The 13,573-nt window shown below is 43.6% G+C and overlaps 1 protein-coding gene across 7 annotated transcripts in view; it reads left to right on the forward strand.

The window, feature by feature from the left end:
• The window catches only part of LOC144773616 (transient receptor potential cation channel subfamily M member 2-like), a 4,189,411-nt gene that overhangs the window by 3,287,110 nt on the left and 888,728 nt on the right, over positions 1–13,573 (forward strand). For all 7 annotated transcript variants that reach the window (XR_013600029.1, XR_013600030.1, XM_078658762.1 and 4 more), the window contains one exon: positions 9,606–9,738. Coding sequence is in view for 5 of the 7 variants with exons in the window: in XM_078658762.1 (XP_078514888.1) it covers positions 9,606–9,738 (133 nt within the window). In the remaining 2 variants the exon portion in view is untranslated. The remainder of the gene's footprint in view (positions 1–9,605; positions 9,739–13,573) is intronic.

Raw genomic sequence — 13,573 nt, forward strand, 5'->3', positions numbered from 1 at the left:
CTGACTCCTCACATAGTAGCACCGCAAAACTTGGGTGCGATTAGCAAAACTCATAAGGGTCTTGCTGCAGCAAGTAAAGGGGAAGGGGCTAAACTAGACCAGGTTGCCAAGGAAGTGTCCAAACTGGGGGTCCTCCTATCTACTCATCTATCTTCCACAAAAACAGTAAGGTCCACTTGCCCAGATGAGATGGTGAAGGAGGTGAGAGCTAGCACAGGTTGTGGGGTGAGTAAAACCTTGGTCCCAGCTGCAATTAGTGACCAGCCTCCCATTAAGACACCTGTTACTCACCCAACATTGCGAGTCAATACACAGGTTAACATCACAGGAGAATCTACTGGGCGGAGGGATGGAAAGCAAAAACCTACAGTCAATCTCCCACCCGATTGTGCACCTTACATAGTTGTGTTAACTAATGTCCCAGGAATAGATTCACATCTACATGATGCCAGAGGTGAAACGCGTGATTCTTTAAATCATAAAGTAATAGCCTGGTTAAGTAAATATTGTGGCTTTCCTGTTGCCTATTGTAATAACATCATATTGACACGAAGAGTGGGCTGGATAGGCAACTCAAAAAAGCTTAGCAGGGGAGACTGTGTTATTATAAACTTCAGGCACCCTCAGCATGCCGCAACCGTTTTGCTAAGGGCAGCCTCCTTGCCATCGACAGACAATTTTGTATGTGCCCGCCCTCTGTTTTTTTTTTATAACCATCTAAATGAAACCATGAAACCACAAGTTGCTCATCATTACCCACTACCATCTCCCTTTGTGCAAAGCACAGCGCCACATGCCTACTCTGGTCATCACAACCCAATACCTCAAGAGTCTTACTGTTATAATCTATGTAGACCAATTTTTCCTCCTGAGCAAATTTTGCCACTGTTCAACCGGTTTGCTCCTTTAACATCTTTGGAGGAAAATGATTGACTGGCAAACAATCCACAGTTCCACGCACAACCATGTAGAATAATGAATTGGAACATTGCTGGATTAAGGGGCAAAATGGGGAATGAAATCTGGATTGACTACTTAAAAACTTTTGACATTGTGGCCTTACAGGAAACATGGGACCAATCGAACTGTTTTTCGCTTGACGGATATGTACATTTCTTTATCCCTGCCATAGGTAGTCGGGCGGGAAGATCTAAAGGTGGTCTACTAAGTCTGTTTAAAACAGAGTTAAAAGGAAAGTTGACTCAGCTTGACTCAGGATGTAGCAATTGTTTAATTGTAAAAATGAATACTCCAGATTCTACTAGTATTTTAGTTATAAACTTTTATAATGCCACTGCAAACGATAGCACCAGACTTAAACTGGATCAGCTAGATACATTTTTGTCAGTCTATACAACCACGGTAATTTGCTTTGAGATAATTCTCTTAGGTGACTTCAATACTCACCCGTGTAATTACCCATGTGCCAATTCAGTAGAAGAGGGTCCTGTTATATTTTAGGAAAGGTATTAAAGTACAGAACAGAAATCTCAGTCTTTAGCGATCATAATCCAGTCTTACTGGAGGTTCTGCCTAGGGGTTTTTTATCATTTAAAACGGGGTCACACAAGGGGGGTCAGGAAGTGATCCCAACAGATCAGGGTCGCAGACTAAAATGGGCAAACATAAATCCAGAGGCCGTTATACAGGACGTATTGAATAAGGTGGATGATGATGTAGCGATGTGTTTAGACTCTCAGGCTGCTACTGAGCAAGTGATTAGTTCATTTGACAGTATTTGTAAACAGATCAACCAGAGCTTAATGGTGGTTAAGGGCCGCCCACAAAACCGGGCCAAGAGATGGTTTGATCGCTCTTGCTCAAAGGCACATGCTGACCTGTTAAAGGCCCTAAAGTCTGATCCAAAAGATCGCGCATTAGTAGCCAAGCTAAGAGCAGCCTATAAAAAGGCTATACAAAGCAGAAAAAATGTGCTAAAAGATAATGCTTGGTCACAGTTACTAGATCCAGAGGTTTTAAAAAATAGTTCTCAATTCTGGAAAGTAGTAAATCAACCCCTATTCGCTCCGGTAGAGAATAGTGCCCTTGAATCCAACGTTGCTGACGAGGCTTGGATTATGCACTTTAGTAACATATACTCTAGTACCACTCCTCAAGAGTCATTATATATGACTAAAGAGAGAGTTGAGGGTTATTATGTTACTTTCGAAGTCACAGAAGTAGAAAGGGCAATAGACGAAACGCAGAAAAATAAGGCACCTGGCCCCGATGGGGTTCCCGCAGATATTTTTAAGTGCGACTCAAAATTATGGTAAAAAATCCTGAGCAAGGTCTTCAATGTATTAAATTACAGGAATATTCCATCATCCTGGAAAGAGTCTATCATCGTCCCAGTATTTAAGAAGGGGGATCGGTCAGACCCAGCGTGTTACCGCCCAATCTCTCTAATAGATTCATCTGTCAAAATCCTGGGGAGGGTCATCCTGCGCAAATTGCAGAATTGGCTCGATGAGAAAGGGATTTTATCTAATGTCCAATATGGATTCCGATCCAAAAGAAGTACTTTGGATCAGTGTCTCAACCTACAACTGTTAGTGGACAAATACACTGTTGCCAGGGAGGGGTCCTTATATTTAGGTTTTATGGACCTTTCTTCGGCCTTTGACCTCGTGAATCGCTCGAAACTCTGGCAGATCCTAATTGACCTAGGCCTTGATCCAACTTTGGTAAACTTCCTGGCGGATTTACACTCTGGCCTGCAGGCCTCCGTTAGGGTGAACACAGAGGGGCGTTGTTCTAGCCACTTTCATTCAGACAGGGGGGTCAGGCAGGGGTGTATCATGGCCCCTCTCTTGTTCACGATTTATATAAACGCCCTAGAAACGGTGCTTAAGGAGGTGATGGCAGACATACCACATGCAGGAGATCTGGGTATACCTGTTCTCTTGTATGCGGACGACGCTGTCCTTCTATCGCGAACTGGGGTGGGGCTTCAACGCTTGGTGGATGCATTCGGAGTTTTTATGAACTCATTAGACCTTAAAATTAATGTAAAAAAATCCCAAATCATGATAACAGGGAAAGGTTCTCGAAAGAAAACGTGAAAACCTTCTTCTGTGGCAGAGAGGAACTAAGCAGAGTACCCACATTCCCGTACCTAGGTATTATCTTTGAGGAGAGGTGGAATTGGGGCACACAGATTAAAGCAAGAAACACTGCCTTTGCAAGATCCTCTATGGCCATTATGGCCTTTAGCAAAAAGCTCGGAGGAAGGCCCATAGAAGCCCTGTTAAATATTTATAAAGCAAAGTGTTTGGCAGTAGCGACATATGGTTGCTCACTATGGGGATACAGTGCTACGGACTGCTTGCAAATCACTGAAAATAAATTCATGAGAACAATTTTATCAGTACCGCAGTCAACCCCCTCTTTTTCGGTGCATTCAGAGCTGGGCGTCGGTTTTATTACGGATTTACTAAAGGTAGCGCCGTTAATAACCTGGTTGAAGACCTGGCTGAATGCGGAACTCTCCCTGAATCACTCCATACTCAAGGACTGTCTCCACTTAGACAACGCAAACAAAATCAAGTGGTTATCTTACGTTAAACAAGGTTTTCAGAATATCGGAAGACCAGAGCTCTTCCTTGTGCCAGAAAATATAACCGCAAAGGATGTAGCTTTAACAAAGGTGGCAATGCTACAGAGGTTGTCTTTGTGCAGAGAAGAGAAGGAGCTCAGAAAAACAACCGTTAGATCCAATTTTATGGTTTCAAATCCCCCAGGTCCTGAGCCCTACCTGGTTTTAGTCAACAGACCTTATCATAGATTTCTTTTAACGCGTTTCCGTTTAAATTTGATTTATCTGAATTTAGGTCAACTAACAGCATGATGTACCCCCGATCAAGCGCCTCCGTGTTCCTGTGATAATTTTTCAAAACAGGATACAATGCATTTTTTAATGTTCTGTGGCCATTATATGGCTGCAAGGAGGAAGTTTCTTCTCCCCATCCTCAAGGAAGCAGGGTTTATTCAGGTGAGGCCTGCTCTCCTATATTTGCAACTATTAAGCAGTCCCAGGGTCATCTCTCATGTCGCTAGTTTTTTGGTGGGGGCTGCCAGGGAGAGAAAAAAGATAATCAAACTACACACTTGAACGTATTTTTATAATTCATGCACTTTATGTACACAGTGTGTTTTTTAAATATGGATGGGATAGACCTACTTTGTATATGTATTGACCTTTTTTCTAATATTTTTAATATTTATGAAATTTGTGAACTTTTTAATAATGTAACTGTAATTTATATATTGATCATCACTGTCTTTTTATGATATTGAATTATCGAATAAAGTAATTTCACTGACTGACTGATTTCATGGTAACCTCAACTTTTTGCTGGATTTATTCTTATTTATGACTAGTCTTACTGGGATCCTGCTCATCAGGACACCAGCCACTGTGCTTCCTCCATAAGTTTGACAGTGGTAAGTACTTTGGTACCTTCCCAATTGGCTACTGGTGTACCCTACTGGTGTACCCTTCTAAATACCTAGTATATTGTACTGGGTACCCAGGGCATAGGTACACCAGGGCTCTCCACTGGCCTCCAGCATGTATTGTGCAACCCAGGGGAGCCTACTTAAACTGTGGCTACAGGCCTGCCATTGCAGCCTGTGTGAGTTGGTGCTTGCAGCTCTCACAGCAGATATAAGTTTCCTTATATCTGAGGTCACTACGCTTAAAACCTATGAGTCACCCTTATGGCAGGCTCTTCAGTCCTGAAGGCAGGGTACTTGGTTATAAGTGTGAGGGAGCCCCTGCAGGTGCAAAACACGATTACAAACCCCAGAGTTAATTCTCCAGGCTTTGAAAGTGCAGTTGGCCATTTATTACATATAGTATACATCAAGTCATTTACGAGATGTCTAACTATATATTGGCTGCACCGGAACCAGTCATGTTTGGTATCAAACATGTTGGAATCCTACCTCAACACCGATTCCAGTGTTGGATGTAGGGTCCCATGTACTGTGGGTTTAACTAGGGTGCCCCCCTGTTTTACGGTTACCAGACTTTCAGGGTCTAACAGCAAGGTAGTGCTGCTACCAACCACAAACACGTTTCTGCCCTCCTGCTGCTGAGCTGAGCTCGAGCGGGGGAAGGAAGAACAATAGGATTCCTGTCACAGGAAGGTATGACCACCTCCCAAACAGGACTTAATGTATTAGGCTGGAGTGGGGGCTCTTGACAGAACCACCAGAGTGATTTCAAGGGCACATTTGATGCCCTCCTTGCATTCTCCACTTTGAGCCTGTTCACGGAGCCCTTGGCTCTCGCTCTGGCACAAAACTGGACAAAGGACATGAGATTATCCTCCCTTTTATCCAGCCCTTCCTCTGGGAGGGGCTGAATTGTCCCAACCCTTTCCATAGGGTACTTAATGGCTTACCTGTGGGTGGCTATACAGATTCATTGTGGGACAAAATTCAAACCAGGAACCACTCCAACTTCGATCATCTGGGCACCTGGACTTCACTCGAATTCGCCTGGAACCAAGACTGCATCAAGGAAGTCTCCTGCTGCTCCTGGTCTCGCTGTTCTGCAAGTCTTCTTTGTCATTTGCGCCTGTGCTTCTTCCAGGTTCCTCTCCAAGTATGTGGGCATCAAGGACACTCAAAGTAATCTCCCATAGAGAGAAAGAGTCACTCCCCTGCATCTGCAGTCACCGCAACAAAGCTGACCGGACTGCTGCTCCTGCCATCCCACGGACTTTGAAAGGTTAAGCAACACAGATGGTGGTTCTGAAACTCCCTTGATTCCTGACCTGCCGTCTCCACAAGTTTGAGGCCATTATCCCTCGTTGGTACCACTGGAACAGAATCCCTGTGCACCATGTCGTCTTGCCGTTGGCAAGGCTTGTTGGTTCTGTACTTAAGAGATCTACAGGCTACAAGACGCTTCAACCTCTAGCATATCTTCCTGTCAAAATCTTCATCCTCACCACATCCACTGCACTGTGGGCTTGCATCTTTGGTGAGCTGCTCAAGGTCCTCTTGCAACTCCTGTGCCTTCAGCCTATGGGTCTTCTTGAGGGTCTTCTTTGGCTTCAGTGGGCTCCTCTGCTTCTCCTGCCTGCTCTGACTCTCCTGCAACTACTGAGTGCCTTGGACCTTGCTGGTCCCAACGTTGCTCCTTTTTCGTTCACCACATCTGTTGCCGCTTGCCAAGGCTTGTTGGTGGTCTGGCCGGACACCGACCCCCTAGTTCTCTACTTCCGACGCAGGGCAACTTGTGAGTGGCTCCTTGTCTTCCACAGCGTCAGCTGGTCCTCACAGCTGCAATGACAAGGTCACTGTCATCACTCCTGCATCTTCTGTCATCAGTGGTCATTGCACTTCGATGCCTCCCTGTCACCTCTGATAGCATAAATTCTGTCCCCTCTGCTTGCAGGTTCTTCTCTTCAAGAATAAACCCTTGGATTCCACCTGACTCTTTCACCTTCTTTGCCAGCGGCATCTTTCCTGAAGTCCTCCATTGTGGTCTACGGCGGTTTCTGACGTCACTTCACACCGATTCATCCGGCTCCCATGGTGTAGGTATTCTGGTTTCTGAGGTATTCACGAGTGGGATTACTCTTCAGCCTTCTGTTTTTCACCGGGTTTCTTCAGGGTCCACAGGGAAGGGTCCTTCTTCCTAAAAACTGCAACTGTGACTTTCCTATTGACTTGTATTGAGTATGCAGCTGTGTTTCCACTCTGCACACAGCCTCTGTGGCATTCATGGGTACTTAACTTAGGTGGGTCATTTTGTCCCTGCTCTTTAGAGTCTCCTGGTTCAAGTCCCTACTTTGGTCGCAGTTCGCATTCCACTTCTTTTGTATATGGTTTGGTATCCCTCTGGAGACTACTGTGTATTGTTCTTACTTACCTCTTTAAATTAAAGTATTATTGTGTATTTGTGTTCATATATCTGGCTAGGAGATATACCAATAGGTTAGTGACTGTTGTATAATAAATAGACATATTTTTATAAATACACTATGTGGTTCTTTTTTTTTCATTTAACCTACACTACATGATTTGATCTGGTAAAACAAGCTGCTTAACTGAGCCTGAAGTTTGCTCTCCGCAGCTACCACTTGAAGAGCTTTCTATTGTTGTCTAAGGCCACTAAAATCACCATAATTGTGGTCTGGATCAGTGCAGGCTACAACACCTAAATAAGTGTGCACCATATACTAAGCCAGCCTCCTACAGCAAGGTATTATGGTGTAAAAACAGCATGGTAACGGTTTTTCCTTTAGCCCTGAGGTGAATGTTTCATTCAAACAAATCAAACAAATCATCTATGTTCACAATATTGATACATTTGTGTAAAAATGTGCTATTTTTTGATAAATCTGAAGTGAGTATATTGCACTGCTGAATAATTTCTTTAAAATCTAAGGCATAAGGTTGTGGGCGCAATTCAATCTGAGGTAAGTAAACAGTGCTCAAGAGTCTGCCTACCTTCTGCTCTTACAGTGATTTCTGGCAATCTTTAAAAATCATGGAAAGCAGTAGTTCCCTGAATTGTAGCAAGCGAGCTCCATCTCTTCTGGCAGGACGTCAAGAACATTCTGGAACAAATATGGTCATATAGTGTATTTTAAGCACACCTTTAACATAAGTTTGCTAAAACTCAATAGGCTATGAAAGAGCAATCAATAAATATTCAAGTCTTTTCACAGTGTGCCAAGCCAATGAAACTTGTCGCTCCCAGGAGTGGACTATTTTTGTGTTCCAAAAGTGCAGCCAGGTCCCCATATGGCAAAAATGACTTCCATAGTTGCCCCTATGCCATGACTGTCCCCTCAGACCAAACATTCCATACAAATCTGCCAGTGTTGGAATTTTGACATCAGTTCCCTCCATATACCACGAGGGTGACCCTTAAGCCAATAATTACCTCTAGTAGGTCAGAACAAGCATTTTGCCATGGTACCCCCTACTATATGCCACAATTTCCTCCGGTGGAGGCCAATTTTGAGAGCTCAGGCTGGCTCCTGGTGGCTCTGTCACTTTCCCCAGCTCCCTGAGATTAATTGCAGAAGTCTTGAGGAAGTTTCAAGAGAGAGGAAGAGAGAAGGAGGGAAGGGCAAGGTAGAAAGGAAGCAGAGAGGAGGACGAGAGTTAAGAGAGGAGAGAGAGAACGGATGGATTTGGAGGGAGGGATAGATAGATATATGGACGAAAAGACAAAGCATAAAAAGACAAAGGGAGCGAGGCTGGTGTAAGTATTTTTGACTGAGCTGCTGTTGGTCTCCAGTCTGACTGGGAATCGACAGTAGTCCTGTCTTTTGTTAAAGGCAACACAGACTAAAAACCACTTCGTCATGCTGACACCGAAACAAACAATGAATTCCAGAGGTGGCTGCCCGGGCTACAAGTGGTTGAGATGGTTGTCGGCTCCATCTGGGGCAGCAGTTGGGGCGTCAGCCTGGACCAGCCCCTCTCTTGAATAGCTCCAGAAGGTATAAGGCAAAACTGTACAGCTCATCGGGGAGCCAAGGGCCGAGGCATTACGTTGCTCACTTCTGGAAGCCTGCTACATCTGGCATTGCGTGACAACCGTATGAGATGTGGGGTGCCCACAGACAGGACGGAGGGCTTATGCTGTTCAAGAGGGGTACATTGACAAAAAGGAAACTTTTTCAGATAGGAGGGTTTCGTCCCAGGCGTTGTTCCCGGGACATTATGAAATGACTAGTGGTGGGCAGAATGTATCATTCTGCCTGCCGAAAAGGCAGACTTTGGCGACTCTGTGTTAAACTTCTAATGCAGAGTTCTGGCTAAATGTTCTGCGCTGCTCCAAGGAGTAATCAGCTTTCCCACAGCACCCTCCTAACCCGCCAAACTAAGCCACTGCAGTGACCATCGTGGGGTACCCTCAGAGAGGGTCTCTGGTGCCATGTAATCCTGCTGCTGCCAACACTGACATTATGGCTGAGTATATTCTCTAACGGGATGCAGGGAGGCGCTGCCTCTTTCAACATTGTGCTTATTGGCTCGGGGACACAACAAGCCATTTCTCCCCTTCGTATCAGCCCTGGACAGATCTGGTTCCTCCTGCTCCGATAGACGCTGCTGCAGCAATTCATATACTAAAAACACCCGACTTAGTCCTACAGTAATCAATTACATTTGACCCTGTATGACTTCTTCCGGTGCAGCTAAAGCTTCTGGTGAGCCGCAGGCCATCCAATCACATGCATCAAGAGAGACTACAGCAGACCTCTCACCCTAAGATAGGGAGCTTTCCTGAGCAGACCTTCCTTGGCTGCTGAGACCTGATGGTTGAAACGTCGACTACGGACTGAATGCATGAAAATGACAAACTGATCATTAGATATTGAGCAAGTGATGTCGGAAAGGAGAGTGAGTGGACCAGGTCGGTTACTCAAGTTTACATTATGGTTTATGACCATTAGGTGGCTATTAGTACATTGTATTTTGTAATCATGTGACATTCCTAGCAGGTACAAGATGTTAAATTAAATTATCGGTGAGGATTCATTAATGAAATCTGCTGTTTGTGGCTTGTATGTGTATTCCATGGGACTTGCAAGTTCTTTTTTCTGATGTTTCTGTAATTTCTGTCTCAGCTCTCGAGTCGGATGTGATTAAGACTGCAGGTCTCTTATCCTGGGAGGAAAACAAGAAGGAAAAATACCTCAGTAAACGGCGAGAAGCACAGAGTCAAAGCACAGACATGACAATAAGAGACATCTCCAACAAGTAAGTCTGTCCTCTCACCGCTGTAATGCATATGGTGATGCAGGCCTGCACTACCTCTAAAGGCAGGAGGGCCTGGAGGTCATTCATTTCAAGATGTCCGCTCACTCGTTCACTCATTCTTTCCCTCACTCGCTCATATTCTGTCATGCCCAAAGAGTAGCTTGTGCGCTTATCATGCAGAGGCTGTGGCAAGAAGTGCTAGGAGGCTCTCAATTAGAAGTAGCTTGTAGTTTATTTCAATAAAGCGAAGCACTCCCGACCAGACGCTCCCGCTTCGCACCAGGACTCCAGGCCCCTGAACGGCACGGCAGCATCCGATCATGGAATCATGTTCAAACAAATACAATACAGTAATGAAGTGTCCTCGCGCTGAAGTACAGCGCGAGGATAGTAAATACAATACACTACAACTTCTCCCCTTCACAATGGAGAAAAAAAAAATCTAAATAATAAAACAACTTAAAGTATAACAAGAGAGATGATATAAATATATAGTAAAGATAACAGTATGTGAAATAACTGGACATCATCTTAAGATAACACCTAATCATTAAGTTTTGCAGGTAATCTTCTGCAGCGAATTCCTAAATCTGAAGAAGAGGAGTTGGTATTGTCATTCATAACCTTGGTGGTAAAAGTGGATGGACAAGAATGATCAGAATGCACGACAGGAAAACAGGATGTAGAATTACTACTAACATCTGATGTTGGGGTTTTTAACCAAAAAGACCAGTCGCAGTGTTCGAACTCTTCTTTGGTCAAATTGAGTAATGAGTGAGCCTGCACCTTAGAAAGATGTACAAGAGCTCTTTTGTTCCACCAACTTTTATCCCCAAGTAAGGCAGAACCTCTGCTGACACCGGTGACTTGCACAGGAGGGGAACATGTCGACAAACCTTTAGTGACTTTTTGGGGATTTTTAATAAGAACTGAATCACCGATTTTCAATTCAAGTAAATCACATTTTTTTGCAGAATCATGCATAAACTTCATAAGATTTTCTTTTTGCAGGACTTTGGCTGCCAATTTTTCATTGTCAACACTGTTCTTATTATTCTTTTTAGTTAACCAATTAGGGCATAAACTGGTTTGAACAGTTCTGTTTCTCAATAGTGAAAACGGAGAAACACCTGTGGTGCAATGTGGAGAAATGTTGTAGTGTTGTATTTCTATCTAGGACCCTAATTCAATATTCCTAATGTATGCCCTTATATGGCTATAATAAATAATATCCTTATAAAGGCATAGGAATCATATCCATATTTAGTCGTAGCCCATGCAGTCCAAATTAAGCAAGGCTACTTCCCCAGACTCCTAGAGAGTACAACGCGTTCTTTAAACAAAGCAAACCTCCAGCAACCTGGGAAATCCTCCTGCATCTGTTTTGATTTGTCCTAGAACTCCTGTGAGCACTGAAAGAACGACCAGTTCTTAGTGACATCTTTATTGAAGTCTTATGTCCAACCTTATGTCAAACCCGGCACCTTTCAGGTATAATTATACCAACATTGCCTTAAGCAAACACACAGTGGTTTGGAGCAAAGCGGCTATCTACTTGCCCGAGAGCCCAGCTGATGCGAGAGCCCACGGACGCCACCCCTCCCTTTTGACGCACTGAGAGAGACGCTGTCTTTTCTCCAGCCGAGAAATCCAGCTCCGGTGTTTCCAGCTGCCCTTGCGGGTTGCTGGGATATCGAGTCCTGAGAAAGAGATACCAGACCTCCTGCTTTTTATTACCCAGGTACGGAGCTGACTAAACCCTTAAAGAGAATTCTTGATTCAGATTCTTGGCAAAACCAACTTAACTTGAACTGCTACTTACTTACTCCTTCCCCGTATTAGGCTTAGGTCAGGTACACCGGGGTAGGCATATTTAGAAGCACCAGTTGAGTACGTTAGTCAATGTATTTATGTATGTATATATTTTATCTATTTTAAAGTATCATATGGCTAAGAAACCATATCAATGCTTTTACAGTATTACTTCATAATACTCCTTTTACTATACGCACTTTACTTTACGATAAGTATTGCAATTGTGGCAATTCATTTCTCTTGCATGAGAAAGAAGACAGCTCAATCAATAACACCTTTTATTGAAAACGCCCGTCTCTCTATTTCTCTGCACTCTGGTGAAACTAAGTATGCACTATTGACTGAGTGAAATAACTGTCTATTGTTTTCACACAACTCTAGAAATACACTCTTATTCTGAGGGAGAAAAGTTGTCATATTTTATGGTTGTCAGAAGCTAATGCCTTCTTGTCTATCCAGGGAAGTTAAACTCCTCCTTGTTTATTCGACAAAGTTTCTAGTGACCTCTGAGCTAGCTGGCAAAACTAATTAAGTCTAATATAGTCAGTAGAGACCTAGTCGACCTCAGTCCTACGTCTACACTGCTGTTTATATTATTCCAATGCGCAGAGCCTATTGGGAATATAGGAACTACACTACATGGCACCCAACGTTTGGTAAGGCGATAAATCTAACGCAAGACGTTAGAGTAACTCAGTCGTGCTTTTTCACACAGACCCCTTTTCCCGTAAAAACTCCTAAAGACGTCTGGAGTGGGTAAAAGGTTAAAATCCGACGGAACTTAGTAGGAAGAGATTCCTATGTATAGTTTTTGGTTTAGTCAACGTTGAAGGATACAGTGTACCAAAATATTGTGCACCTAATCTTTGTTTCCTTGAAACTTGATCTGCAACAAAAAGCTTTCTGTTAGTAAAAATGACGGAAAGTGAAGACGAAAGGGAGGCAGCTAGAATAGCAGCTCAACTCCTAGTGGATGACACAAGTCTCCAAGAAAATGACCCGAATGTTATACTCATTCCGGCAAATATAAGAAGAACTATAACTATTAAACTTATAGAAAATGGACTGACATCACGAGGTGGTACAGTCATATTTGTGGTAGAGGCCCATGAATATCGGCAGACAGAGGTATTCTATTCATGGATAAACCTTCCAGCAGCAAACGCTGTAACAAAACAATTCCACTATTACAAAATAGAGGAACCTCCGGATGAATACACTCCTTTCGAGGATGTTGAAATCCCACTAAATTACCAAGAGCACCTGCTCTGGTTTAAAGGCGCCCTAAAACATCAAAATCACATCACCAGGCTCGGTCCACTAGGTAGACCAGGAGCGACGTGTCCGGTTCTAGCCAGTTACACACCACATCCAGACATTGATAAAATGTCAGACCGAGAGCTCTTAGCTCAACTAAAAACTGTTAATTAAAATACACAGACAATTGGTCCAATATGTCATGAGGACTTCAACAGTCCAACCGGCAATAAAAATTCCAGAGACCACCCCTCACCAGGGGAACACAAATAAAATTACACCACAAAATATGCAATCAGCCATCGGCAAAGTACCTACAAAACGGGAACAAATTCCATTCTGGTTAGCTCAGAAAATCACTCAAATAGAGGCTGTATTTCCTGATACTACTCCTACTGAGAAACACAGAATTCTGACTATCTGTCTTCCAATGGGGGTCGCACCACATGTGGAGGACTGTGACACTTGGGGCACAGTCTTTGCTTCAATTTTCACAAAAGCACATGGTGTTCCGTCCATGGCGGTTATACCAGACGTACTAGGACAGATTCAAAATGAAAACGGTCCAGAACCTGCTTTAACTCTGGGTATGAAATTACTGAAAGACTTCAAGCAGGTCTCGGCTATATTATTAGCCAACATAAAAGGAGAAGCAGCATCTGTGGCGATCCGCCAGAGATTGAAAGAAACAGATATAGCAGACCAACCATTTGAACTTGCCGGAATCATAGAAAAATCCTATGAAGAACTAGGTAGAAATAGT

The sequence above is a fragment of the Lissotriton helveticus genome, chromosome 8, assembly GCF_964261635.1.
Source record: "Lissotriton helveticus chromosome 8, aLisHel1.1, whole genome shotgun sequence".
Lineage (NCBI taxonomy): Eukaryota > Metazoa > Chordata > Amphibia > Caudata > Salamandridae > Lissotriton > Lissotriton helveticus.